The 22,372-nt window shown below is 42.1% G+C and overlaps 3 protein-coding genes across 5 annotated transcripts; 2 read left to right on the top strand and 1 right to left on the bottom strand.

Moving 5' to 3' along the window:
• The first annotated feature begins 245 nt into the window (after positions 1-245).
• tmcc1b (transmembrane and coiled-coil domain family 1b) lies at positions 246-15,146 on the top strand. 2 transcript variants are annotated; one of them, XM_082532386.1, is made up of 8 exons: positions 246-372; positions 3,481-3,654; positions 6,155-6,198; positions 8,237-9,014; positions 11,376-11,795; positions 13,000-13,484; positions 13,563-13,698; positions 13,780-15,146. In XM_082532386.1, exons 4-8 carry the CDS (start codon positions 8,415-8,417, stop codon positions 14,092-14,094), a joined length of 1,956 nt encoding a protein of 651 aa, XP_082388512.1. In that variant the 5' UTR covers positions 246-372; positions 3,481-3,654; positions 6,155-6,198; positions 8,237-8,414; the 3' UTR covers positions 14,095-15,146. The 2 variants fall into 2 exon arrangements, with proteins under 2 accessions (XP_082388512.1, XP_082388513.1); XM_082532387.1 differs by lacking the exon at positions 246-372 and adding an exon at positions 1,980-2,138.
• A 1,336-nt stretch (positions 15,147-16,482) lies between these two features.
• On the top strand, positions 16,483-19,762 carry LOC309707499 (transmembrane and coiled-coil domains protein 1-like). 2 transcript variants are annotated; one of them, XM_082534874.1, is made up of 4 exons: positions 16,483-16,948; positions 18,765-18,938; positions 19,011-19,146; positions 19,427-19,762. In XM_082534874.1, the coding sequence occupies exons 1-4, from the start codon at positions 16,875-16,877 to the stop codon at positions 19,736-19,738; spliced, it is 696 nt and encodes a 231-aa protein (XP_082391000.1). In that variant the 5' UTR covers positions 16,483-16,874; the 3' UTR covers positions 19,739-19,762. The 2 variants fall into 2 exon arrangements, 1 of the variants encoding a protein (XP_082391000.1); XR_014276994.1 differs by lacking the exon at positions 19,011-19,146 and having other exon boundaries at positions 16,485-16,948.
• A 661-nt stretch (positions 19,763-20,423) lies between these two features.
• Positions 20,424-22,071, bottom strand: LOC309707498 (uncharacterized protein). Its single transcript, XM_082534873.1, has 5 exons — positions 21,834-22,071; positions 21,524-21,759; positions 21,351-21,450; positions 21,226-21,275; positions 20,424-20,726 (listed from the first exon to the last, which is right to left on the bottom strand). Exons 1-5 carry the CDS (start codon positions 21,925-21,927, stop codon positions 20,505-20,507), a joined length of 702 nt encoding a protein of 233 aa, XP_082390999.1. The 5' UTR covers positions 21,928-22,071; the 3' UTR covers positions 20,424-20,504.
• Between the last annotated feature and the right edge of the window lie 301 nt (positions 22,072-22,372).

Genomic DNA, 22,372 nt, shown 5'->3' with positions numbered 1-22,372 from the left:
ATGTAAGATTTATTCCCCCCCAAAAAAGAAGCATTGTTAGAACAGATACATAATCGACCAGGTTTCTATACTGTTTTGTGTTACGTTTATATTCAGGGTACCAATACAGACCCTAACATTCCCAAACAAAATACTGAGTTAAATTTAAGAGAAAATATCTGCAGCCACGCCTGAAAACATTTACTTGAACAGTGCAAGGTCAGGGACGTGTGACCCAGCAGTCAACCTGCTCACCTGCGTGGATCACACGCGCGAAGGATGGGCGAGAGCTCGGCACTGCTCTGACGTCGAGCACGCTATTTGACGTCACCGTGGGAGTGTCCACCATCGGGAGAAATGAACGGTCATCAACACAATCCTCTGAGCGCTCATGTAAGTTGATACCCGCAAAACACACATTTTTTTTTTAAATGTGAGAAGCCTCGTATGAATGAAACGTGTTTCCTCGTGCTGTCGCCCGCCGTGCAGGCACTCCAGGGCCGGTGGGTTAATTATCCGGTTGCCGCTGCCGCCTGGCGATGAGCCTGTTTGCTGCCTGTAGCTAACCATGGCTGAAGCGATGTTGGTTAGCTTTGAGAGCCTAGCCAGCCTGCTGCTAACTGACAGCTGCGAGTGGTCAGGCGGCGAATAAGCGCCTGATTTACCAGCCAGGGTGTTCAGGGTGGGCGATGTGGAGTGTATTTACATGTGTGTGCTCACGAAAAGCGAACTGATTGCTCATGTTGTAACTCGTCAGGGTTCAACTTTGGGGACAACACCCAGCTGGATTCAGTGACGATATATGTATATGTTTTTTTAACAGTCGGGATATTCGAGGAATATAACATTTAGCTAAAACTAAAGGATTTTGTCCATCAAGCCCTGGTACAAAGAGTATTAGCTAACGCAAAGCTGCTCTGCGAGGACTAAATACGCCACCATGAAATACAAGAAGGTGTGATTAAGAAAGCCTGGTGGGAGTAGGTGACAGATGGCCACCCAATACCTCCAATGTAAACGTGTTCGAGATTTTCACACCTGTCGGGACCGTCCCCGCCTCCCCCTCTCCGGTGCTGATGCTGTCAGTTTATTTCTGCTATTATGGATTTTGATGGTTACATTTCATATGGCAGGAGAGTTTCCAGTGTTCATGACTCAGTATCTTGGTAGCCTATTTGTTGTTTGGGTATGACTGCATAAGGTTTCATTGTCATTATGCAAGCATAATGAAATTATAGCTATACATGGTGCATGCAAGGAGTAGAGATAGTGAAGGTGTTAATGTAAATACCTGAGGTCATCCATCCAAAGCACCTGAAAGTGCACAAGACAGATAAAGAAGACGTGTGCAGGCAGGGTGGAGATGAACGTCACGGGTGATCTGAGACAGAAGGATAGCAGCAAGTGAAAGGGAAAGTTTACAAGATATAGATATGCATAAGTTAGTGACAGAGTTCAGCAGTGCTACAGCTTCTGGGAAGAAGTTGTGTTTCAGTTTGTGTTTGTGGGTGTAAGTGTATGACGAGGCTCTTCTAGAATAACCTGTAATAATGACATTAATAGCCATGTAGTGTAATAAACAGCTACTAAATGTGTATTAACGCTTTGTTTTGTTGAAAACGGGGAACTCCTGCAGAACTGCTGCTATCACTGGAGAGCCTGTCATAAACACCTGTCACCTTACACAGCGGTCATCTTCTGGTTTATACATTCAAATCAGGGATGTTGGGTGAACTTTAATATGAAGCCACATTACAAGGCGTGGCAGCAGTGAGAGGTGATGCTAGCCTACACTCTGTTCTTTGCAGGATACACACACTGTTAAATCAATCAGGTCTCCTGACAACACAAAAACAACACAAACTGGCTTTAAAGAGTTTCGGCTTCTGTATGTAGGTTGTAAAACATTGACTGCATTTTAAAGAGCTTCACGTGAGCTCCGGTGTGATGTGGGCAGGGGTTTGACACTGCGATATGTGCTGTTATCATGAATTTTAAGCATGACCTCGCTCCGCTTAACACCAACACCGGTGTGCACCGTGGAGTGAAATAAACGCCCTCCGGCTCCTTTACGTTAGCTTGCCCGGTTAGCCACCAGTGGAGAAGCCAAGCCTTCAATTCGGGGAAAGCGATGTTTTCTGACTTTAGCTGGCACAAGGGTTTGTACCACTCTGAAGTAAAGCCGTAGATTTCACGATTGTTTTGTGAAAATGTCCAACAGTAGTTTTTTTAAAGCCCGGACCCACGAATATAAGCTAGCGAGCTGCTAATTCCATCCTCTTCTTATCTCTGGCTAATGTTAAACCGCTGGGCTCGGACTATTTGCAGTAACTCAATAACGGCACTCATACAGACAAGTATGTACATACATAATTTAGTTTATCACAGCATCTCCTTTTCAATTTTTAAGTACAGGCGTTACTACAGTTACCTCACATGTAATGACACCGAATGCACCTGTAACCCCTCGAGTAATGTAATTACCTAGCCGGGGCTGTGTGGTGATGGGTAAACGACGGGCGGCTTACGTGGTTTTGTCAGGGTGTTTTCTTTTCCTACCGTCCTTTATTTCACAAAGAATGAGTGCAGAGAGGAGTTGTTCAGGTGATATGAATCAATCACGAACACGAACAAAAACAACAGAAACATGCCGGGACCATCATTAATTCATGGTAGAGCTTAAACGTACTCAACCACCTCTCTGGTTGAGAAAATGAAAAAAACATTAGCACAGTACAGTTTGATTTAACTCTCTTAACTTCATTGAAGCGAACTGAAGTAAGTGTCAGTGCTATAAATACATTTAGCTGAGCCTTTTTGTCTTGACAGGATCATTTTGGTGCTGTAGTATATTTAAAGGAGACTTTTTTTTATTAGTAGGCACAGATCCTTTTCACTCCTTGTGCTTTGATTGTGGCAGATTATTCTTACAGACAGCGATGTTTACATCTGTGTCAGTGTCGCATTATTTTATTGTAGATTTGCCTCCGTAAACCTGTCCAGCACATAATCCCTCTGGGCTATGCAGCACTATTAATTAACATTACACAGTTAATTAAGCTAAAAGTCCTCAGGGGGGCGGGGGCCCTGCGCTCTACAAAATTAAACTACATGTTTTCATTCCGCCATCCAACGAGTTGTATGAGCTTCCTGACATAGGGGGGATGGCTGTAACCATTTGTTGTGGATTGAATATCGGATATTAAATGGCCTTGGTTTGTTGTGTGTGCTGTTAGGGGCAATCCTTGTGGTTTTTAATTTAAATCCTCATACATCAATTTCAGCAGCACTGCAAGAACACCCTATTACAGCTTTGCTTTATAAGATTGTTAGAATTAATTATTGGTGCCAAATATTGACTCTACTTTTAGTGCAGGAGGATGGCTGCTTGTGGTCTTAATAATACAGATTATGTAACTGCTTGATTATTACCGCACATTAGTACACACTTTTGCATCTCTTTTTAATGCTTGTTTTTCTTGTTCTTCTTTTTCTTTGCAGCATGTGATCTTTCTAAATGTCCACGGAAACAGTTGACTGAAGTTTGACAGCTCTTCTGCCAGTTTTAATTTGGAAAAACGTACCCAGAGGAAGCAGTGCTGGATACTTGCCTGGATTACTGAGTCTTTTTCTGTGGCAATAGAATAGATCTATTGCACATGACCACATTTGAAGGTATGTCTTATCACCAAGTACACTCCTGCTGCAATGAATGCCCTTTTTGTCAGGATTGACATTGTTGGATCTTTTCACTTATCTATCTCTATCCCCAGTTAAATTAAGGAATAAACTAATGCATTCAACCTAGTTTATGGTAATGAGTGTGAATAAGAGTATTCAAGAGTATTTCTGAGGCCTCAAAACAGCTGATCATGCTGGAACTCACAGTGCCCTGGGAAGAGTGGATTGAGGAGGCCAATGAAAGGAAACGACGACTTGGAAGACTTTCTATGAGCCCATAGAAGTGGGTTGTAGGGGTTTGCCAGACGATCACTCTGCAAAGTCCTAGGCCGGCTGGGCGTGGCTGGGGCAGCCAAGAAGAGGGCCATCCAGGCTGTGAGTGAAGCGGCAGAGAAAGCCACAAGGTAGCTGTGGATCAAGAGGGCTGATCCGTGGGTAGCTACGTACCGCAAGTCGGGGCCTGATCACCCCTGGCTGGGTATGATGTTGTGAGACCCGAAACACCTGATGACCCCAGGATACATCACTGAAGATGCGTACCAGTGCATCCAGGAGATGTGTCTTTTATACTAGTAAGACACAGCTCCAAAAGGACTTGCTGACATGCTCCAAACAGGAACGCTGCTTGCATATTTCTGGTGTAGGAACTTGTGGGTCGTTTCAGGGCACCTTGAAACAACAACTGGTTGAAACAACAACAGCTGGTTTCAGTGGTTAAAAAATGAATCATAGCAGCATTGGTTTAAACTCTCTAAAGTCAATTAACCACCTTTTCTTTCCTGAAAAACGCTAATTTAGGAGAAGTGGAACGATGTTCCCTCTGTTGTGGTTTCATTCATCCTCGAGCTGCCTCGTGCCTGCCGCTTGTTCCTGCAGTGAAAACGTACCTCATGTAGATGATGTGCCCATGCAGCACTGTATGTACACAGAGTGATGGGCGAATGTTGGCTGACCCACTTCAAAGAGAACACTTTGCCCTCAGCCTGGAGGACTCAGATGCCTTTGTACTTTTATTGTAGATGTAGGACGTTGTCACATATCTGTGTCGAATATTTGTCTTCACACGAGTCTTGTAAGCGATTCAGAGTAATAATGTGTGGTCAAAGAGCTTCTGTTTCTCATATCAGATGAAATTTATGCTTTAATCTGTTGGATATGTTGTTATTTAGATAAATATAGTATTCAATACCTCTATGAGCAGGTAGCTCCTCTGAACTGAAGCAGCAGATACGAAAACCAAGAGCAACAACAGGAGTGAACCAAGATACTGGTTTAAAACTAAATAGCAGCGTTTTAATGTGTTGTTTCTGCAAGAAGCGGTTAAGGAGCTTCCTTTCGTTACTGAACTGTTCACCACCACCTACTCTTGAACAATGAGCTTTCTTCTCAGATGCTGCAGGTCTAAAAGCTGGACTAGCATGCAGTGAGTCACAGTGTCACTAATGGAGCATTTCAAAGGGTTTTCTGGGCCGGTTTGCTCTGCTGACTTGTTAAATGATACATACATAGCTGTGCTGACTCAAAGGATCATTTTTCTGTTTGTCTGCAAAGTAGCTCGTCCTCAATCACTTTAAGCCTTGGATGTTTTCTTTATGGCTCGATGAAACAGACGGTACATTGTGTCTCGCAAAACAGACTGTCTGACGGCTCATCATAAAGTTACTGCTGCAAAATAAACCGCATCACAGCCTTAGTGACATGCAGCGTCGACTGTAATGTTCCCTTGGTTATCATGCTTTGAAAGATGTATTAAAGGTGTAACGTAGCAAGTGAATATTTGATTTAGAAAACATCAAACCCTCTAATTGGTAATCCTCTGCTGTCCATAAGCACTCTGATTAGGGACAGGCGCGATCTCACATACTTGAAGCATGCAGAAGCACGGCTTGAGACCAGTTAAATTGCCTGTTAGTGATATAAGAAATCAGCATGCTTGAAAATTGTACTTAAAAATAATTGAGTTTAATTATTGTCAAAACATGCCCATGAATTCAAACAAAGAAGACTGTGTAGCGCTAACTCTGCTGTTTGGTTTGGAGCTTGTAGGACAAATGATTTGAAAAGTGTTTAAGTAGGAATCTCTCAGGCTTACATCCTCCCGTCTCGTATGTGTTGCAGATGAGCTGTGCAGTGACAGCTCCTTGGAGCAGTTCTAAGCTGCGTTCATGTTTTCATATTCATGAGCTGTTGTCTTGTCTTGCTGTTGTAGTGTATATCTAGTAGTTGTTATTCAACAGTAACAATGCGTATTAAACATAAACTTAGTGTCAGGGACTAAAGGTTTTAACCAAAGGTCCACTAGGCTGTTGACGCTTTCCGGTGGGCAACATGTTGGATGCTGATAAGTTGTTTATTGCAGTGCTGGTTTACATATCCATCATTCCACTCATTAGTGACTGAGTGGCTTTTGTTCAGCTCTGTTTTTCTCTTTTTCCTGTTATTTGAATATTGTAATTTATGTTTTTTATTTTGTCTGCGCTTCTGCTTCATTTAGCCAGTCCTGATTCGTGAGTCAGAAGAGGAGAGGCTGGGCTGATGGTAAGCTCTCTTACAAACTATCTAACCTTCTCTATTGCTCTCATCCTCACTCTGTCGTTTCATGTTGATAAACCCAAAGAGCTGTGTTCAGCACAAACTGACATTTAAAAGCCGAGCACTTGGAGTGGCCCTCTATATTACAGGATGTAGCCTTCTCATGAAATGAGAAGCAAAGTGGGGAGGCCGCTGTGGATCGTGGAGCACCTTACTCAGTTGAGAAATAGATTGTAGTCACTCTCCATTTAGATCTTCATTTATGTTTATTTTACGTTTAGTTTGTTGTGGTCTCTTTGTTAGCATCTGAACATTCTCAGTTACGTTGATTATTTAGTTCTGTAAGGAACACTTTCTGAAATGTAATAATTCAATGATTTTATACATAAGGGCAAAAATAAAGAATGGACACTATCTGCACATGTGCAGTATATCAGATATGAGCATTTCAGAAACTGTACTTGTTTATTTCGTAGATTTTATGTTTTTGCTTTACTGGGTTGACACAGTCATGACACGAAACACGCAGTATAGCTTTCTGGTGATGATTCTGGTGTTTTTTTTCCCTTACATATCATGTGAGTAATCTACTTTTAGGATCTCTTTGCAAAAATAAAATACTTAAACAAAGTTGATCCTTAACAGGGTGCTGATTGTGCTTTTAGGTTACATATAATGTCCCTTTGTGTTGCATTAATGTTTCCATGGAAGTGTAGTTATGTGCAGCTTTGCCACAGCCTCCATTCAAACTTACTCTTCCAAGTTTTGTGGCACATGCTCTGCTGTCATCAGGAAAAGCCCTCGAATAACAAGTTTGCTTTGCCTTACTGAACACAGAGGAGCTGCATGAGCACAAATTCCAGCAAACTTGTCAATTTTATTTTTAAAACACCAAATATCCAAATAGAACATTCACAGTCTCTCTTGGTCACAAGTTACTTTGATGCGTCTCCAGTTTAGTATTTTCTCATCCTCTGACCAGTGGCAGATTGCCCTTGCAGCTATCACACACTGTTATTCTACCTGGTTAGCTGTAATTACATTCCATTCAGCTGTTAATGTGAGAAATAGTAAATGATTCACAGATTAGTTGCAGATTATTAATCACAATGTAGTGGTTTACACATTCACATTCACAAAAGGTCACCTGTTCAATTCCAGCTGGAGACACAAATTCCTTTTTTGGTTGAGTCAGGAAGGGCAAACGGTGTAAAGCTGTGCCAAATTAAACATGCGGCGCTGCCTGCTGTGACGAACCCTTTTGACAAGGAAGCAGGGAAACGTAGCTTTAGTTGTAGGTTAATAATATTTGCCTTATATGGCTTTTTACATCAAATCTTAATTGAATAATCATAGCATCCAGGATGTGTTAACCAATCTAGATGACACTACCTAGTGCACCAGCATCTAAATGTAAATAGCATTTGGGAATTAGTTTTATAACACAAATTCTTGCAAATTATATATATGAAGTTTAGTTGCAGATCTCAAAATGATGAACAAATACAAGAACAATAAATATAAGTTTTAATTATTCAGTTGTTCAGTGTTTTGAACCATTTGCTGTATTTGCCATCTCACCAAATAAGAATAACACGATAGATTAACACGCATGTCTGTGTTTTTGGACAACGAGAACAAGTGCCTCATTGATAATAACTGTGAGGAGGAAGGCTGCTCAGTCACCACAGGTCCCGTCTGAATATTATAACACATTTAAACCCCTTGATGAGCCACAGTGGGTGTTTTGTCTTTTTACTGAAACAGTGGCATTTAAAAAAATTAATATCACGCTAAAAATTACGACTGGTATACCAGCACGTCCAGTACATCTGCCCAGCACGAACCGAAATGGGTACCTATGTCTTTATCCAGATTGTGAACAAAAGTTAACTAAGAATCATGTTGACTGCAAAAAAAAAGGTCATGTCTGTGCCAACCCAGGTTTTTGTTGCTTAGTATTGTTTCCTATTCTTCTGCTGCTTATTATGTTCCTCACTCACTGCTGCATGTCATAATACATTTTATTTTCCTTTTGTGGTAGACAAGCATGACATTGAGCCAAGCCACAGATGCATGCCCACTCAAAAGGCCCAACTGAGCGCCATCCCCTCTGCTTCCCTGCTTTCAACCTGCCTCTCAGAGGGCGGGGTGTCGACGGGGCGTAGCTAGTCTCCTTCACACCCCGAGCAGGACCCTCACTGTGAAACTGGAGGTCTCAGATGGATCAGGGTAGTAGTGAGCAGAGTCCAGAGGAGCCGGACGCAGGAGGGCGAGCGGAGCCAGAGCTCGGCAGGAGGGCGTCGGAGTCAGAGCACGGCTTGTCCAAAATCACCCATAATGCCCTGGAGAACATGGGAGCGTTGGGCCATGGCCTGAAGCAATTCTTCCAGCCACAGCGCCGACGCTCCTCCGTTTCCCCGCATGACTCCGCCTCGTCCTGCGCAAGCGCCCCTCCCTCCGAACCCGCTGACGTAGGGTCAGAAGTAGGGGACACCCCCGCCTCCTCGGCCCTCCCTTTGGATTCTGACACCCCTGCCACTTCCGCCCCTCCTGCAGCTCTGAGCCGTGTCCTGCAGCAGATCCGAGGTCCACCAATGATAAAGCGAGGCACCAGCCTGCAGAGCCGCCGCAGCAAGGCGGGCGGCACTGGGGACCCTCCCCAGAAAGGTAGCCCACAGATCCACCGGCGCAGCACCCATGAAGCCCTGTTGCAGGCTGGACGCCCACGCTCCTCTTCGACCACAGACACACCCAGCAGCCCAGCCTTGGCTGACATGCTGCTGACCTCTGGTTACCACTCCACTGAAGAGCCCGACAAGGTGAGAGTCTTAGTTTTGATTCTTGTTGTAAAATCTGGCGTGTTTGCCCTAAAAAGTCTGAACTGAAACTTGCCAGTAAATAAAAGTGTTTAATGTCAGTAATAGTGTGTTATAGCTGGTTCAGGATCTGCCTCCAGTTAATGTAGTATTACTTGTCAAAATGCTTGTTTTACAAACTGTAATGTCGAAAGACAAAAATAGAACCAGAGTCTTTACTTATACTTAGTTTCTAATTTGAAAATGAGACATTTCCTGATTCACGGATGGAAACTGTAGTTCCAGAAGTCAGAATGACACTCACCTCTAACCACATACAAATATGTGCAGTGTACTGTGAAAGCACAGGATGTGAAGTACAACTCTCACTGCAAATCCTGACATCATTATACTGTATATAGAGATGAGGTCTAAACCTTCAGAATCAAGGTGCAATACTAAGGCTTTGCACTCAGGATTAATTTGTTTGGCTTATTTAAAAATAAACAGTTACATTTTAAAAATAAACACAAACTGACTCGCGCACTAATTTGTGTGCAGGAATGTCAAAACTAAATGAGTTGGACAAACTTGTTAAGAGGCCATTAATGCTTTAGATGCGCAGGGATGAGCTGCTGAATGGGGAGATGAGCTGTCAGCGGTGGAAGGTCAGAGATTGCCTTTGAGTGTTTGGTCACTATGTGCTTTAAGCCTTTCTAAATTTAGCTTTTGCTGTCCGAGTGTACTTCAGGTCAGAGCGGGCTTGCAGGGCTAAACAAACTCAAAACTTGTTTGTTTGACATTTAAGTACAGTTATGAAAGACTGCATGACCTCACAATGGCGGGAAACTCTCTTAAATTGATTATTCGGCAAAACCCCCCAAAACAACCTCAGAAATAAGAAGCGATGGTGGGGGGTATTAGCACGTCTCTAAATAGGTGATACACTTGGAATGTGGTTAATGATGCTGAACTTGTAATCAGCAGCTCTCAGCTAAAGTCTGCTTATGGCTGACAGTAAAAAAAGTCTCTCAATCTCTTTGTTGTTTACTTTTAGAAGAAGTAGACATTAAAAATGAAGCACAAATTCAGGTTAATGGATGAGTTTTCAGTTTGAGATGCACAAGTTTATATAAACAAATTGTAAATTTAAAGCTAGTTTTTGCATGTGGTCAAACATCACATCCATCAGCCTTGCAGTCCTTTACCTTTATAGTCGGCAGGTGTGTTGAATGTGGTTTTTTTTTTTAGCCGGATACAAACCGACACCAGTCAGGATCACTGATTCAGAAATCATGTAGGAGGAAAATTTCATGATTTCTGAATATAAAAACTTTATTTATGCTGTTACAGAAGATTATTGTGATTATAGGAATAGGGTCACAATCACACATAAAACACGAGCTTTGTAGAAGATGTTACATTATTATGTAGCTGCTCTACGACTCACCCTTGTCGTTTCAAGTATATTCAACCCTGCAGTTGGAATTTGAAGTAGTCTTCCTGTTTTGCAGGTTATTAGATAGCATAACCTTGCATCACCTTTTTGGGTTTACGTCATTTAGTTGGCTGCAGTCGTGTTTTCAGTCATGGGTGTTGGCTCTCGTGTTTGTTGATTTTCTGTTTCAGATTTAATGTTTCTCTCTCCCGCGGCCTCAGGGTGAGGGTGTTCGTTTGTGGAGTCGGGTTACTTGTCCTGGACTTTGTAACTAAAGCACGTCACAGGGGGAACATTTAAATTGCTGTCATAGCAGCACCACAAAAATTAGTTGACTTGCTGCCTTTTGAATGATTTTTCTTTCCTTCTGTTTACCTATTTTATTGTACTTGTACCTTCTGGATTTGGAGCTGGGCAGTGACAGTTAAGGTGGAATTTTGTTGACAGGTGCCCTCTGCTGTTGTGAATATGTAGTTACAGATCACTCTGAAGGGTGCAAACGTGTGTGCATGAGTAGGTGAAAATAGTCATTTGTATACCTTCAGTTAGTGCTGATTAGTGTTGCCAGTTTTTGGCCTAAAAAAATCTTTGCAAATTAAACCTTAAGTTTAAAAGGAGCGATTCACAGGTTACTCAGCGTTTATAGGATGATTAAAACTACAAAATTGGCCCAGCAAGAGCAGTTTGTCATTTTGAATTGGACACAAATGGTGTGATCCAGAGACATTAGAGAAATGTATCAAAAATGATGTTGCCATTTATACAAATTGTGGAGTAGTTGATACTTTTACACTTTCAGTGCAGGACTTACTAAACTGATAAAACACATCCGTTTAGCACACTATATGAAACGAGGAGGTTAGTTTTAACTATGGCACAGTGATTTAAATGTTTTGATTATGTTTTAAGTGGTTAAATACTTTCCTCTTTCCACTTTTCTTGAACAGCTTGATCGTTACGATGCATCGGGCCCTGCTATATCACCCAATGCCCTCCCATACGGCGCAGATGGATATGACGTGGTTGACAGTACCCCAGACCCCCAGCGTACCAAGCAGGCCATTGCCCAACTGCAGCAGAAGATCCTCAAGCTCACAGAACAAATCAAGATAGAACAAACTGCACGTGACGACAATGTGGCCGAATACCTGAAACTCGCCAATAATGCTGACAAACAGCAGAGTGCACGCATCAAACAGGTGTTCGAGAAGAAGAACCAAAAGTCGGCTCAGACTATCCAGCAGCTGCAGAGGAAGCTTGAGCACTACCACCGGAAGCTTCGAGAGGTGGAGCACAACGGCATCCCTCGCCAGCCCAAAGACGTTTTCCGAGACATGCATCAGGGCCTGAAGGACGTCGGAGCCAAGGTCTGTGTTGTTTTTTGTTTTTTTTTTTTTTTAAGCGTCATTTAAATTTTTAGGTAATTTTTTTTCATAGCTCTCCAAAGCTTTGAAATCATCCTGTCCAAGTCGTTCTCCTGTAGTGCACTCATGCCTTAAAAAAGTGCCCTGACAACAGAACACTAAAATTCATATTATCTCAACCAAATAAGACAAACCTCTGCATTCTGCTCTCTTGCAAGGTGCTGTGGCATTTACCTGAAATACATCACTGCATGTAAATACTGCATACTTACTGCACATACTGCCAGTCGTTGTTCTCACTGTTGACTTTCTTGAAAAGCAGAACTCTGTTGAATAACTGATAAAATATGTGACTCGATATAGAGGAGTACAGTGGTAGTGGTTACCATTTACCTTCCATACTAATTATTTATGTTAAACCTTTGTGAATTTTCTCAGAGCAGCTCCCAGGTCACATGGAGGACAATGCTCAATGTTAAGACTGAAATGCATAAACATGAATAACAGACTAGTTATTTTTCTGGTGGAATCAATCCTCAAGTTCTCCATCTGATAGTGTTGCAGTAACATATTTGTGGCCTTTTTCCTTCAGTTTACTTGATAACAAACATCATACAATCTTAATCTGTGGCTTCACCGACCATTTGCTGAGTATCTGCTGCAGCACTTCACCTGGTTTAGCCATTTTTGATGATGCCATTGGAAGTGTCAGTGCAGTTGTACAAATCAGCCACGTAGATTAGAGGTGCAGAAGTAAAAAAATAGACTAGTCTTCCGTTTTTTTACTTTTTTTTTTTTTTAAATTGCTGTGCGGAGTCTGCATTCTCCCTGTGGTCGTGTGAGGTTCCTTGGTTACAGCCAATTAATGGGTTAATGGGTTAATGGATAATTCAAAATACATCCACAGATTTATCTGTGATTATCTGGACTGCTGAACTGTTCAGGTGTACTCTTATCTTCTAACCAGTGTCAGTTAGGATAGGGTTTATCACCTCTCACCTCAACTTGAAAACATACCAGTAAAAGTTCAAAATGTTGTTTAATTTGTGATTGACCCAGTCATGCACAGATCTGCAGATGTGCCAATTAAAAGTGTGTGCGCTCTGCAAACTGTCTCGATACACTTGGTGTTTAATGTAGCCAGAGCTTTTTTACAGTATATCACAAAAGCATTCTTGAGTATTGACTTGATCCTGTTTCACTACAGGTAACAGGAGGCCTCTCCAGCTTCTCTCAAGCAACTCATTCTGCAGCTGGAGCCGTGGTGTCCAAGCCGAAAGAAATAGCTAACATCATCCGTAACAAGTTTGGCAGCGCTGATAACATCGCAGCTCTGAAGGACTCTCTCGATGAAACCCAAGGAGATGAGGGCATTGGTCCTGGGGGAGCAAGGGCACTTGGAACAGGGGCCTTACCATCCAGCCCAAAGTATCCCAGTGATGATGACTGCTCTAGTGCTACTTCTGGTTCTGCAGGAGCAAACAGCACCCCTGGTGCCCCAGGAGGCCCCCCCAGCTCTAAGGGCAACACGCTTGATCATGCACAAGCCTCAGGCTTTGATGCTATACTCCACGAGATCCAAGAGCTTCGGGAAAACCAAGGTCGACTCGAGGAGTCCTTTGAAAATTTAAAAGCCCACTATCAGCGGGACTACACTATGATCATGGAAGGGCTGCAAGAGGAACGATACAGGTAGATTTGTCATGTGCTCTGCAGTATAGTCTGTTTATGTAGGACTTGTACCATTTTGTGAAATGTGCTGCTTTGCAGGTGTGAACGTTTAGAAGAACAACTGAATGACTTGACAGAACTGCACCAGAATGAAATTTTGAACTTGAAACAAGAACTGGCGAGCATGGAGGAGAAGATCGCCTATCAGTCTTATGAACGAGCGAGAGACATACAGGTAAGCCTCGCTTGGATGAACAGAACACGTGTGCTTCCTTATTAGAGCTCTGTCACCGACTCTTTTGTCTCTCACCTGCAGGAGGCGCTGGAGGCTTGTCAGACACGCATTTCCAAAATGGAGCTGCAGCAGCAGCAACAGCAGGTGGTGCAGCTGGAGGGTTTGGAGAATGCCACAGCGCGGACTCTTCTTGGAAAACTAATCAATGTGCTGCTAGCTGTGATGGCAGTCCTTTTGGTGTTTGTGTCCACAGTGGCTAACTGCGTCGTGCCCCTGATGAAAACCCGCAGCCGCACACTTTCTACATTGCTCCTTGTAATTATCCTCGCCATCCTCTGGAGGCACTGGGATGCCATTTCAGAGTATATGCATCGCTTTCTTCTGCACCCCAGATGACCGGCCTGGAGAAGGTGCATTTAAGTAATTTAAACATGAAGGGACCGGAGTTGTGAAAGCGATAATAAAGGAATGACACTGGCCCATGTGGGAAGATGAATCTCAGCAGTCCTCCTTTTTCCAGCAGCTTCTCAAAACAGGAGGATTACAAAGCTGTCTGTCACTTTACTGCTCTATGAAATACGTTTCGAGGAGAATAAAAGTGGATACGGAGAGAAAAGGCTGGATGTTTGATATGGACTTTCTATATCTGGTGCAATTGTGGCACGAGCATACTGTAAAAGGGTGAACGGGGCATAGTTGAAGGAGCGGGCTGAGAGAACTGCACACTTGATTTCTCTCTTCTGAGTGAATTTGTTTACATGTGGGAAAACATTTCATTGTTTCCCCACAGAAGAAAATATTATTCAGAGTTTTATTACTTTTCAACTGATTCAAGTGGTATTGTTTTGGAGTTACTGCTATTTTTAATACAGCCGATTGATGGATTTTTATGTTCTTTTTAACTGTAATGAGCCTACAGTGTTCTGCAGTCATAGTCGCCCACGCTCTCTTTTTTGTACTTTTTTTTTTCTGGTCTTGTGATTCAATTTTTTTTCCGTCTGCTTTTTTTCCCCTCTTTGCTCTCTTTTCAGATTTCAGCTTTTATGACCAACACTTCTTCTCTCTGCTCACTACACTCTAAAGAACGGGGTGCTTGCACATCAGCTACATTGCTCTGGGTCAGACACATGTGGGTTCTTGTTTCTTACTGGATGTGTGAAGTCAGTAACACTGGTAACGGCACAGCCAGGATATTACTATTATGAAATTTTGTGCTTGGAGTTGCAATCATGCAAACCGGACCCTACTATCCTGGTGGTTTTTCCACTGCAGAGGAATCATCTATGAACTCATTTAACATACTTGAAGAGCAGTTAAAGTGCTCAAAGACTCAGTGCTTCCGTACTGTTTCTATTAGTGACAATGAAATAGTAATACTTTTAGTTGGGGTTTTTCTTGTTTTTTATTTTTTAATTAAAGATAAATAAATTTGCTGTTTAAAAACTGAACTTGAAAGTCTAACTTCTCTCCATCCTCGGTTGTCTATAAAAATCTGTTTTATGGGGTCATACACCTTTAACATTAAAGAGGGTTATAGTCAAAATAATACGAAGGTAAAAAACACAAAAACTTTTGCTCGCTGGCATGATCAACAAACTGGTTTCAGGTGATTTGACCTTTTTGACATGAGAAGATGGGCATGGTCAGCAACATTACTCAGGTAGGCAACAGTGATCAGCCTGCACTAAGGGGGCTGTCAGTGTGCTATCCCTATGTCCCGTGCACCAGGGATGTCAGACTCTGTTTACATCGTGGGCCACGTAGAGCTGTGTTTGACCCTCTGTAGGCTGGATCGGTGAAATTCTCCTGCCAGTGTAAAGAAGTTTAACCACACATGGAATGATTCACATATCTTAGAAGAAGAAAACAGAAGTGCAGCTTCGACAGAACATCTCAGTTCTTCTAAAAAAAATAGATTCCGTAATAAATGGAAGAAATCTGTCAGCATGGCTCTCTGGGCTTAAACTGTAACACATAGATGTGTAAAATTACAGAAAGCTGTTAGCTTATTGCCCAGTAATGAAAAGTTTTTTTTTCTGTAGACCCTCTATAGAAAAAAAGAAAGTTCTATTTTAGATAGTGAAAAATGCAGGAAATGTTCTGTTATTTAAATGCTTATGTTACTTAGGTAAATTGATGTAGTATGAGAGGCCATGGAGGAAGTTTGTCACTAGTAAATGTAAAACGTGAAAATGCAGTTAAAAGTCCAAAATCTATACCTTTCTTCACATTTTACAAAGTGGGCCCGTAGGCCAGATTAGAGCCTCTGATGTGTCCCCGGCCCATTTGACACCCCTGCCTACACCACTACGCCATCCCCACCCAGACCCGTAGATACGAAGCAGAATAGAGCCATGCTTTCATGTTGTTTAAGACCAATTCTGACCTGATCATCTGAGTGTTGCAGCAGAAGTTGAGACTCATCAGACCCGGCAACATTTTTAAATCTTCTATTGTCACATTTTGTGTGGAGTTGTAGCCTCAGTTTCTAGTTTCCTCACCGGTGTGGTCTGCTGCTGCTGTAGTTTGGAAAAATCCCAGCAGATCAGCAGTATCTGAAATAATTCTGGCACATGCAATCATGCTACGTTCAAAGTCAGTTTGAGCTTCAGCAGCTCATATGGAGCCTGTCTACATGCCTAAATGCAGTGAGGTGCTGCCATGTGATTGGCTAAGATATTTGCAATGAAGATCATGTCAACAATTATATGTTAACCTTTCTCATCGTCTCATAAAAGGGTCGAGAGTGTACAGAAAAACAAAAAACGTCAAAGCCAACAGATGCTCCACACAATCCATTAAATCTGCTGTCGTTTTAAAAACTTCTTTTTTCTCTGTTCCCCGCGGATGAAGGTGAAATTGAGCTGGGAACTGCCTCCTTCTTCAGACCTTTAGCTACACCCAGAAAAACAACTTCTTTTATTGAACTACCACAGATTTTATTTAACTGCAGAAAACTTACTGAACCTGAAACACCGGATAGCAGATCGTTTACGACATTCACAAACCTGAATCAGCGTGAACGTTTCTGTTTCTGACAGTTTTACATGTTGTTACGCAACATGAACGTTGGGCACCAACGTCGTTTTACTGTTTACAACATTTATCGCTTCGATTCCGCTAAACTTTAACACATGCAAAGTAGTTGGATTTATTATTTTTTTTAAAGGTGACAAATGTGTCTCAACATATCAACGCCTGAGAGGTCACTGACACCCGACTACGACTCAACGATGTCACTTGAAGCCAGGTGAGCATGAAGCGACCAATATAACCAGGAAGAACTGCACAGTCATCAAAAATGTTCTCACTACATTCAAGTGTGGGGTAGGGATCTTTATCGCCGTGTACTGTGTGTTAGGTGTAAGTCTGCAGGCCACACACACGGGGTACAGCAGCAGCAGCCTAAGGGACGAAAGCTCCCGGTGAGTGGCGGGCAGATAATACCGATACCAACGCTGGTATCGGATCGATACTAGCGTGATAGGATCGTTACTTTGTTTCTATCCTTTTACGTCCCCCCGAAGGGGTCTGGGCATGCGAGTGAGGGGACCAGTAACAAATGAAAGGAAAACAGAGGTGTTTTCAGTAAATAAAATAGTCTTTATAGATAATCTTAACATAAAGAGCCGGCAACGCCGTTTTACCAATAACACTTGGAAAAAGGAAAAAAGGTTGCAATAACAAAGAACACAACAACCAAACAAAAACTCCACACCACGAGGAGGCACTTCCAGGGGCCCACAAGCTCACCCTATCACTAGCAGCAGCCCACACTACTCACATAAAGCAGCTATACTATTCCCACAACTCCACACCCTGCTCACAGCTCATCCCCAGCTTATATGATCTCAGAGAGGTGATTGCTGACTGGGCCCAGGTGGTAAATGAGTCCAATGAGCAGCAGCTGTGTCCTGGGGCGAGAGAAGAGCAAGAGAGAGACAGAGGGGTGGAGCAAGAGAGGAGGAGGCGGAGAAAAACACCACGCCCACACAAGGGCAGTATCAGGAGGCCCAGCTAGGGCCCTAACATATCCTCTGTGGTCTGTATAAGCCCAGGTGTTTCTTGAAATGTAATAAATAAAAATATCTTCGAGAATACTGATTTACACTAGGGTCACAGCAAATATTTACTCAGCCAATCACATGGCAGCAAATTTAACAATGTAAGCATGTTGACATGTTCAAGTCGTGCTCCTGAAGTTCAAACAGTGCATCAGAATGGAGGAGAAAGGTTATTTAGGAACTTGAGATTCCCATCATAAACATGCAGCTGAAACTGCTCAGAGTTTTTGGTCCATGTTGACATGATAACCTCACACAATGTTTCCAACACTGTGCTGAATCTATGCCATGAAGAATTTAGCCCAAAGTGGTCCAACCCATTACTAGTAAAGTGTACCTAATAAAATGGCTGGTGATTGCATATTAACATTTACAACTGTTGGATGTTTCATGCACTCTAGAAATGACATTTAATACAACATTTACTCATGCCCTGGCGTGATGCTGATCGACTGTGATGATGGTTTGGAGTTCTGGGTGAATTTTTATTCTCTCAGTCATTTTTGTAATAGGTTAGTTCCCATTTTATCAGCACAACTTAACAGTGACATAATGGACTTTTTAAATAAAGCATAGATAGATTATAAGCAGCCACCACACTAAAATGAGTGCTTATAAATCGTTTTAAATGAATTTTTGTCCTAATGCAAAAAAACCCCATTGAATTTAAAGACTTTAATTAATTTAATCTCACCTTTTTTTTTTTTAAGAAATTGTTTTATTATTTTAAACAGCAGTAAAAGACAGATTTTATCAGTAAGGACACACTGCTCATTGCTTTTTACTGTAAGTGGAAAAAGCATGCTTATATATGTAGTCACCCCACAGAGGCCCACTTTGAGGCAGACCAATTTTCAGGTTACAGCCGTCATCTGGAAAGCACGCTGTTATCCAAATACCGCTAGTAACAAACAGGAGGCCTCTACATCTTCTTTCAGTCCAATTATTCAGCAACTGTGGTGCAAAATCTGACTAAAATGTCTCTTTCAATATCTTATACAGTAGCTCAAGGCAGTGTACCTGTGACCACAGCGAGGCCTTTGATGATGTACTGAAGTACGTCGGTAAGCTTCAGGAAAGCCACAGCCAACTTGAAGAACACTTTAAAAACTTAAATGCGAGTCACCAACGAGACTACTCTTTGCTCTTTGAGGACCTTAAAGACCTACAGAACAGGTACTATATTACTCTGTACAGCTGTATAGGCTGAAACCATCTGCTGTTTTTATGTAGTGTTGTGTTTTGCAGAAGGGAATCTCTAGAAGAGCGATTCATTGACTTGACAGAACAGTATCAGAATGACGTTTGGAACATGAAAAAAGAGTTAGCCGCCACAGCGGAGAAGAGTGCTGATCGGTCTTCTGATGCAACACAAGATTTTTATGCAAGTTTCAAATAATGTTTTCCCATGACAAGAGAAGTTGTTCCAGTATGTAACTGATGTGCTGATTCTTCCTTTCTGTACAAAATAAAAAAAAAAAATCCAGATTTACTCTTTACTATTCCACCTCAGGAAAAAACTCCAAAAACAGATTCTGACAGGGCTAAAAAGATGCCAGGCCCTTTTTAACCACTATAAGGGCCTGGCATCTTTTTAGCACTGACTTTGTAACTGTACTTCTCCTTGGGCAGTAGAAAACCTCAATTCTGTCTCTGGCCTGCAGGAGGTGCTGGAGGCTTGTGAGAGACGCCAGTTCAAGCTGGAGCAGCAGCAGCAGAAAGAAGAGGATGCAGGGCATCCAGAGACATGGGCCAATACCACTGCACAGACAGTACTTGAAAAACTAATTGATGTATCGCTAGCCTTTATAACTGTGCTTTTGGTGCTGATGTCCACAGTGAGCAGCTGGGTGGCCCCATTTTTCAAGACAGCCCTTCTAATGCTTTGCACACTGCTTTTTCTGGTCCTTTTGTCTTTCCTGTGGAGGCACTGGGATGTTATTTTAGAGTATCACCAGTTACCCTTCTGCAATTAACATCTTGGAAACAAATAAAATGAATGCAGACACCACTCCGTCATCTTTATTACTGCAGTGTATGGAAACTTAAATCTAGTGCATGTGTCTTACTACAGAAAGCAATAGCCCATACAGTGAAGTCCGAGTTAAACAGGAATGAATCCTTTGTTTACAGGTTCAAGGTTCGTTATTTGTCACATGCATAGTTATACAAGTATAACACACAGTGAAATGTAGCCTGACACGCTCCTCAACATGTGCAAAAATGTTGCACATGTTGGACACGAATCTACAGCTGAGGATGGTCAACATATTCAGGGACATGCACCGATTTATAGAAACAGTGACTCAGTTTGGTGAGGAGCCCACTAGGTCAGCTCGTTTACACAATTGTCTGCTGAGACTTGTGCAAATATGGTTCACTCAGAAAAGCTGCCACCTGAACGTTAAGTTCAGAATGTTTGCAGATGAACGACTTTTTATTTTGAAACCAGGTTACACAGCATTATAGACTTGCTGTCATAAACTCACAATTGCAAAAATCGGTCAGGTTTCTTTCATTGTAGGACATGTTAGACCTTCAGTAGCACAAATGCAGAAGGTCTGAAGTAAATTAGGTGCCAGATTCAATACATTTGCAATGCTTGGGGTTAGTTATTGTATAGTCTAGAATTAAAGGTAATTAGAATATACTGAAATGCACTCGAGCTAAAAACTTAGATTTATTTGATAAACGATATAAAAACAGTCTAGAATTACAAGTTCAATCTTCAGACTTTGTCCCTCATTTTCCGCTTGATTTAGAAGCCACTTTACTGTCCGCTTTGGCAACCTTGGCCTTTCCAGGCTTTGACTCCTTTGTTTTCTTTGCTTTAGTCTTGGTCGAGTCAGCAGTTTCCTCACCATCCCCAGTCGGTTTAGCTTTTTTAGCCTTTGGCTTCTTCGCTGGAGCAACCTTTGATGTAGAAGCCTCTTCATCCTTCAACTTTTTGGGAGGCTTTGAGTCCTAAAAGGCAAAAGGGGAATTTAGGAGACAGTAGATTGAATGTCAGAATTTTATGAACACTGGAGAGAATGTAAACTACTTTACCAGACAAATAAGAGATCCTATGAAAACTGACATGTTCAGGACACTTTACCAAGCGATTAACCCCTTAAAGCTTGAATTGTAACGCAATTGCCAGAAAATTCACTTTAAGATGAATCTGACAAATGATCAAACACACTCCAAATCAAGTCATATGTAAATAAAATACATCAAATTTGCTACATCTGGCTTAAAATAAATGCTCAAGTCTATTGTGCAATTTCGGATTTTTATTTATTTTTTCTCCCCCTCCAGGATTTTTCCTCTAGTGAGGCTGTACATTTTGTTGAAATTTATAGTTCTGCAAAAGTAACATTCTGACCATGAATATAGATGTAAACTGCCATGAGCTTCATCCACATTCTTAAATACACGAAGAGTCAACTTCCCATCTAAAGCCAAACTTGCGCCCGCTCACCTCTTTGGACTTTGTTTGTCCATTTGCAGCGTCTTTCTTCTTTGTGGCACCTGTAAGAAATGACGAGTTGACACCGAGTAACAGCTTAAATTACTGCTCACTCGACGTTTAACGGTCATTCATACCCGCTTTCCCGGGCTTCTTGGCTCCATCCTTGGCTGCTTTTGGAGACTTCTTCACACTGGGCTCTGCGTTTTCGGCTTTTGGTTTAGGCTTCGGTGCAAGCTTAATAAAGACGAAACCCGTAATTGACATTTGAACTCTTCGTTTGAACCCAGCTGCAGATGTAACCTCTTACCCTAAATCTCCTCGTGGCCGTTGTCGCGCTGGAGTTTCCAGGCTTCACCAGCGTCCCATTTTCCACTCCCTTCTTCAGGTTTTTGCGAACTAAAGTCTTCAGTCTCGCCAAATCCACCAACGGATATTTTTCTGTGATATACTTCAGTATCGCCTGGGATGAAACCCCTTTGCGCGAGTCCAACGCTTGAAGTGCTTCTTTCACCATGATCGCCGTGGATGGATGAGGCGCAGCATCTACGCAGAGTAAATTTACATATAATTTTTAAAGTTCGTTCCATCTTAAAGATTTTCGCCTTTTGCGCACAGACCTGATTTCTTTTCCGGCTTCTCATCCACCGACGCCTCGCTTGTGGATGAATCAGACGGCTCAGTGGAGTATGCTGGTGGCCTTTTGGGAGGCATTTCACTAAAATCTAAATTTAAAAACGGGACACAATAAAGGCAGACAAGTTAAAGTCTTAAAATATGCGTACTCTCCTTTTATTTGGCAACTGTCTCCGTTTTTATGCAGTTGTTTCCGGTATAATGAGACCAGGTGAACCGCATCGCACCAGGTGTGGTAAATTAGGATTTGAAAGCCACCGCGGATTCATCCAACTTAATGTGTTATCACTGAATCCTGTCACCTCATCCGGTGTCAAAACACCCAAGCAGTGCTTCAAATGCACAGATAGCAAGGCGACATTAAAACAACGCTGCCTTTTTATTTGAATCGTCGTTGTGGCTGAGACTGAAATCTCAGACCTAAATAAATGTCGGATCAATGTTAAATACTGATTAAACTTGACGGTGTGACGACAGTGACGTATGCTTTAATTGGCTGATCGAGATTTTGGGAATAATATTT

Source organism: Aulonocara stuartgranti (assembly GCF_965226115.1).
Source record: "Aulonocara stuartgranti genome assembly, chromosome: 5".
In the NCBI taxonomy this organism is placed as follows: domain Eukaryota; kingdom Metazoa; phylum Chordata; class Actinopteri; order Cichliformes; family Cichlidae; genus Aulonocara; species Aulonocara stuartgranti.
This window is presented reverse-complemented; position numbering and strand designations above follow the sequence as displayed.

Coding starts and splice junctions, on each gene's coding strand:
- tmcc1b (XM_082532386.1), top strand. CDS start 8,415: ATGGATCAGGGTAGTAGTGAGCAGAGTCCAGAGGAGCCGGACGCAGGA. Junction 11,796..12,999: donor TGAAGGACGTCGGAGCCAAG/GTCTGTGTTGTT, acceptor GTTTCACTACAG/GTAACAGGAGGCCTCTCCAG. Junction 13,699..13,779: donor AACGAGCGAGAGACATACAG/GTAAGCCTCGCT, acceptor TCTCACCTGCAG/GAGGCGCTGGAGGCTTGTCA.
- LOC309707499 (XM_082534874.1), top strand. CDS start 16,875: ATGTGTCTCAACATATCAACGCCTGAGAGGTCACTGACACCCGACTAC. Junction 16,949..18,764: donor ACGATGTCACTTGAAGCCAG/GTGAGCATGAAG, acceptor TATCTTATACAG/TAGCTCAAGGCAGTGTACCT. Junction 18,939..19,010: donor CTTAAAGACCTACAGAACAG/GTACTATATTAC, acceptor TGTGTTTTGCAG/AAGGGAATCTCTAGAAGAGC.
- LOC309707498 (XM_082534873.1), bottom strand. CDS start 21,927: ATGCCTCCCAAAAGGCCACCAGCATACTCCACTGAGCCGTCTGATTCA. Junction 21,451..21,523: donor CGGCCACGAGGAGATTTAGG/GTAAGAGGTTAC, acceptor GTCTTTATTAAG/CTTGCACCGAAGCCTAAACC. Junction 21,276..21,350: donor CAAGAAGCCCGGGAAAGCGG/GTATGAATGACC, acceptor CATTTCTTACAG/GTGCCACAAAGAAGAAAGAC.